General features: G+C 34.4%; 1 protein-coding gene across 1 annotated transcript in view; it reads left to right on the forward strand.

Annotated features, from left to right (window-relative positions):
* LRP1B (LDL receptor related protein 1B) overlaps positions 1-6,247 on the forward strand; it is a gene marked incomplete at its 5' end in the record, with an annotated part of 1,013,530 nt that overhangs the window by 238,198 nt on the left and 769,085 nt on the right. Inside the window, one exon of the mRNA XM_007453725.1 lies at positions 1,454-1,576. Coding sequence (XP_007453787.1) covers positions 1,454-1,576 — 123 coding nt within the window. The remainder of the gene's footprint in view (positions 1-1,453; positions 1,577-6,247) is intronic.

Here is a 6,247-nt window from a genome sequence, read left to right on the forward strand (position 1 = left end):
CTTTCACTGGTGAGGGCCTGGGTTCAATCCCTGGTCAGGGAAAAAAGATCCCAAAAGCCATGTGCGCAAAAAAAAAAAAAAAAAGAATAAATATTAATTATTTGAGATGGTATAAGTTATAGTTGTGGACAAGAAATGAAAAATAGAGGCAATTTCCTGGATAGATCAAATGGTAATATTTTCTGTTCACGTCAGCTGCCCCAACACAATTGTAGTTTCTCTACGATGAACTGGAGACAACATTATGAACAGCAACAACCCTCCTCACCTGCTGCAGGCTCTTGTTTGCAGGACTGCTGTTCCCTCTAATTTTACAGTCACTAGTTTTCTGGATTTCATTATACTAATCAGTATACAGTCACATTTCCTGTTTCCATTTTCTTTAAAAATTGTTCATCTTGAATGTCGTCTCTGAACTCCCCTCTGCCAAATTGCAGGACATTTTCACAGTCTTCATGTTCTTTAAAATTCTAGTTGCTTTAAAGAGTTCATTGATTAAATGCAATACATGGGATGAGAAATGCCTTGACTTACTGTAAAATGGACTTGCCCTTGGATCCAAGTCCTAACATTTTCTTCTTCTGAAAATCAGGACCTGAAAATATACTTTCTTCCTTGCCTTTCCAACTTGTAGGAATAAATGGCATCCAAATGGTGACTACCTAAATTTTATTTACTTTTACCTACACCTTCATAAAACAGATTCTCCAGCCTCTTCAAAAATTTACCTCAGTTTTATCTGAGTATCCAAGAGTGTCTCACATATGTTCATGAATAATACCTTTATGAATTTTCCCTCAGGCCTACTTTACTGATAGCAACTGCGTGCCTTATCAGTGCCTCTGCTGTTTAGGTCCACTGGGACAACACGTTACCCTTGTGTACTGTACACTCTCCTGGTACCAGCAAGGCTGCTCATTTTTCAGGCTTCACAGATAGCCTACATTCCTTGTATTCCTCAGTGCACTCACATGCCATTGTACTCCTTGCAGAAGAGGAAGGAAAATCCCACCCGTTTCCCCAGTGTTTGCTTTCTGTTGACTTCGGATCCAAAGGCACATTTCAAGTGCCGCTGGTTTACTTTCTAAAGAGCTCAAACTTGCATACACTGGGCCCATTCTAGGAAATTGTCCTGGACAGACACCATTCTGTCCACTTTGTCCTTTTCTCTCCTGTTACCTCTCTGCGCACAAACCTCTATCTCTTCTAACCAACTTGTAAATTCCTTTATCTACCAATGCATTATATATTTTCAAACATTTTAAAATCTCATTTAGGATTCAACAGGAATCCTTATTACATTAATAAATAGGTATTATTTGTGGGGTGTGTGTGTGTGTGTGTGTGTACATTTTTACGCCATGTACATCTCCTGGAAGGAACATGGGCCTGAACCAGCTAACCTTGTATGCAATCAGAGTTCTCTTACATATTTTCTTCCCTCCTCTCGCAGGTGACAACATGTGCCGAGTAAATAATGGAGGCTGTAGTACATTGTGCTTGGCCATTCCAGGAGGCCGAGTATGTGCCTGTGCTGATAATCAACTTTTAGATGAAAATGGGACCACTTGCACATGTAAGTGTCTTTTCATGTTACACTCATTGTTTATAGGTGTCTTTCTGAGACACAGAAGCAGATGAAACCAAAGGAATTAAAATCGAACTTGAGAAGAGAAATTCAGGTAATGACTTAGGTATAATTCTTTTTAGACTATAATTAATGGAATTAATATCTAATACACAGGTGAATAATGATAATGATGAAGTTTAGCTGAGTATCCTGTCACTGCTCCATCTAGTTTAGTGAAAATTATAAATAAGTATGTGCCACAGAAGAAAATATTTCTTGAAATTAAGGAACCTCACCATCAGTAGTTGTAAGTAAAAATGCATCGTTCTTGGTTACATAGATATTTATTACTTTAAATAGCATAGTAAGCTCAGTTATCTATACTTGGTAGTGAATAGCAAGAAATGAGGCAAAAAGAGACTTCCGGGGAATTTCTACACTTTATCAAAATAGGGAACTAACTGAATTGCTTGACCTGGATTAAAAGCACTTTATTAACTTTTGCTGACCTTCCTCAGTTTACTTCATCTTGCTTTTCCAATGTAGCCCTTTTGAAACTTGTCCTGTCTACACACATCATGTCCCTTAAGCACAATGACAGCAACGATGCCATGCATATATTGAGTGCAATATAAATATTTCTGGAATGACTTAATCTTGAATTGTGTGTTACTCATGATTCTCCAGAGAAACAGAATCAATAAGATGTACACATATAGAGACGGAGAAGATTTTTTTTTGGCTCTTGCCATTATGGAGGCTGACAGTCCCAAGATCTGCAGTCAGCAAGCTGGAATCTCAGGAGTGCCATTGGTGTAGTTCCAACCTGAATGCTGGTAGGCCTGAGACCCAAGAAGAGCCAATGTTTCAGTTTGAGTCCAAAGTCAGGAAAACCAAAACCAAAACCAAAACATCACAGTTCAAGCAATCAGGCAGGAAGAATTCCTGTTACTTGCAGGAAAGTAGGCCTTTTTTTCTATTCAGGCCTTCAGCTGATTGGATGAGGGCCTCTCACATTAGGGAGGGCAGTCTGCTTTAATTTGGTCTACTGATTCAAATGTTAATCTCATCAAAAACACTCTCACAGACACAACAGAGTAATGTTTGACACAAATCTGGGCACTCTGTCACCTAGTCAAGTTGACACATAAAATTACCATCACAAATTTTTGAATAAATATTTCATGTATTTCTCCATTAGTTATAATGATGTCTCTGGGAGGCAGAAGAAGAAATAAGTGTAACAAAGAAGACTTCAACTTATCTGTGATGTCTTATTTCTTTTAGAGAAGAAAAGATGTGGATAAAATATTTTAAAATGTAGATTTCTAAAGCTGATTTAATAAATAGTAACATTTGAGAAATATAAAAACATTAATGAAAAATCTATTTATAATGCCATTATTCAACAATAAGCTTCTAGGACATTTTCATGGGGATCCTTATAATTATATATCATAGAAGTTATTATTTTTTCTACTACTGATAATAATCATAGTTAACATTTATTGAATTCTTATACTGGATGTGGCATTTAAAAAAAATGTTCATGATTCTCATTAGTCCTTACAATAATCATACAAGGAAGATACTATTACTGTCTCATTTTATGATTTAAAATTTAGACTGAGAGGTTAATAACTTTTAGAAGTTCATGTAATTAGTATGTAGAACATTTGGAATTTAGATCCTAAATTATTTCATTTTGGTGATTGAACTCTTAATTATGTTGTTCTTTACAAATTTTGGATCATACTAATATAAATTATTTTGTCCCTTATTTTACTTAATATGAGCATAAGCATTTTACCATGTAACTAAATGTTTTTTGTAAATATGATTTTTAATGACTGCTTTTTAAGCTATTTGTCATCTTTTCCTACTTGATGTATGGTATTATTTCTGATACATTATTATATATTATTTGTGTGTTACTGTACTGTTTGTGATTCCTTCTGTATTTTACCATATTGTCCATGGTTACTTTGTTACATCTTCTCATCTTCTTTAAGCCTTTGGAATAATATCACCAATTAAGTTCTATTTCTATAATTTTGGGTTTCAACTATTTGAGATGAGGACTTTGGCTTCCTTCATCCTATTCTCTTCATCTTCCTTAATTTCAGGCCTTATTATAATTTAGGATTTCTGACAAGGAATATTATTTTGAATTATCAAACAGTAAGTCTCTTTAAAGATGTTTTAACATTTATAGATTTTTGATCAACTTTACAATATTTTCTTTTAGACCTGGATCAGTGCTTCACTAGTTGTATTGGTTAGTACTCAAACTTTTAGTTCTTCATTGTTTATTTATTAATTTTCACTGATGTATAGGATAGATGGAGTATAATTTGAAATAACTTCTTCAAGATGACTACAAAAAATGTATATTGTAGAGTTCTGTATTCCAAATATGTCTCCTTTGCCTTTATATGTGAATAGCAATTCTTCTGGATATTAATTGTTGACCAAACAAATTTTTCTTCAAAATTCGAGAAATACTGTTTAATTAGATTTTGAGATAATATACTTCAGAGGTTTTTTTCCCATTATTACTAGTATTTGAAAAATTGCCTATATATTTTCCTGTAGAACGTAATTCTCTGAGGTGTACTTGCTTTGATTCATCAGATGGTATCCCTTCCTTTGTTCTGTGGCATTATTTAGTAATTTCCATTTGGTTGTTTGCATCAGAAGAGAGGAGATCTACCAAGACCCATAGTTTGGGAATAGACAGGGATTAAGCATTGCTTTGAATAGCACAAAGTCTGTCCAGTTGCCTGGTAGATTAAATCTTATCTTAGTTATCAGGATAAATGGTATGATTTATGTTTACATTTCATTGTTTAATTTCTCCCACAGATTCTTCTAAGATTATTTTTCTGGTACAAAATGAGATCCTTTGCTATTCCAGCTGAATGATTTTGACATTTGAACAGATGAGATGCACACATACAGACGCACATACACACACAGATAGTAACCTTTGTGGACCTCCACCAGGTCTCATCCTGCCTTTGCTGTACCACCAGAATTCCTCTCAAGGATGGAAAGTAACACTGCAGTATCTCCTTTTTGTGGTAGGCCCAGACCTTACAGTCAGTACTGGAGGAGCAAAGGGCCTTTTTTCCTACCTAAAAATAGACAAGCTTATTCAGTTTCTAGTGGTATAACTTAGAGAGGCTTCTGATTGAATATTTAAATCTAGTCTTCTTGGTCTTGCAAAAACGTCAAAATTCACTTAAGATAGTGTCAATAGAATGATCAAGAGGCTGAATTCTAAAGGATCTTGTGAGTTTTCATTCTTTATCTTTGTTTTCATCATGGGAATTTGGAGGGAGAGCTTATACATCAGGTACTAATATCTAGATGGTTTTTACTCTTTAAATTTTCTAATTAGTTCTTTAATTTCAGTTGTATGAGTTATAATTACTTGTATTGTTTGCCTCCAAATTATATTTCCTATTGCCTTCATTCTTATTCCCCGTTAAAAATTTACAGATTCCTTATGAGTTGGCATATATATGCGCATATTTAGATTGATTATACAAAAGATTTATCACTGGATATCTCTGTGTAAATAAAAATTAGGTGGCTTTTGGCTTGTAAAGAAATACCGTACACAATATTGGTCATGTAGCTGATGTTAGGGGATTTGTTATGATAGTTCACATGTGATTATATATCTGGTGAAAATTAAAGGAAAGTTTTCTGAGACTATTGGTGTCTTTTTAATACTTATAATTCATTGATGAGTTAATCCCAATGCAAAAAAAGGGGATTATAAAAGAAGATTGTTTTACCTATAGTCATTACACTAAACAATGTTAAATCAACAAAAACAGGTGAGTTTTTATTTGAGAATTTGTTATTGCATTTAGTTGTCAAAATTTTTACTAGATTTTTAATATGGCATGCAATTTGTCTAGGTTCCTTCCAAATAGGAAAAATCAAGAGAAATACTATAGTAACTCACTTATTGAAAAGAAGTCAAAGTGTGTTCATATAAATTATTCCAGTTTCTATTCATTAGTAAACATTTTTATAAGGAAATTTCAGCCTTAGTTTGCAGATGAGGAAATTAAAGTGCAAAATAGATATCAGTGTGTCACTAACCTCTCATTAATGTTGATTTCTCTGGGCTTCTGTCTTAGTTCAGGCTAGATTATAATTTTGTGAACTGGTCTCAACTGGATTAACTCTTTAATCTGGATTAAATCTAAATATGTGAGCAAAACAAAAATACATGTTGCAACCACTGAGATACGATCATCCTGGTTTCAGTCATCCTCAGTGAATTGGCATCAAATGAACAAAAACCCATTGGCAGATGGTCAGGCCAGATATAAACACCAGTGGTTGTTTCTCAATGAACTTGTAGCAGAAGGCAATGCCAGAAGAGGCATTCACCCAGCAGAAAAATATTGGCATGTTACATGATTGACTGAGGATGAATTCTAATGCCATGCCTGGAAGGAATCAAGAATGAGAGTAGGCTGGACTCTTTGTCCTTGTGGATTTCGTGTGTCATGGTCAAGTCTTCTCACAATTAGAAATGAGGCCTGGTGTAGCATAGTCACTGGAAACTTATTGCCCTGGAGAAGCATATGGAAAGCCAGTTGATCAATTATCAAGTGAGTTTTTTTTTTAAATTTATCTTGATGCCTTTGTAGG

Source organism: Lipotes vexillifer, unplaced genomic scaffold (assembly GCF_000442215.2).
Source record: "Lipotes vexillifer unplaced genomic scaffold, Lipotes_vexillifer_v1.1 scaffold606, whole genome shotgun sequence".
Taxonomy (NCBI): Eukaryota; Metazoa; Chordata; class Mammalia; order Artiodactyla; family Lipotidae; genus Lipotes; species Lipotes vexillifer.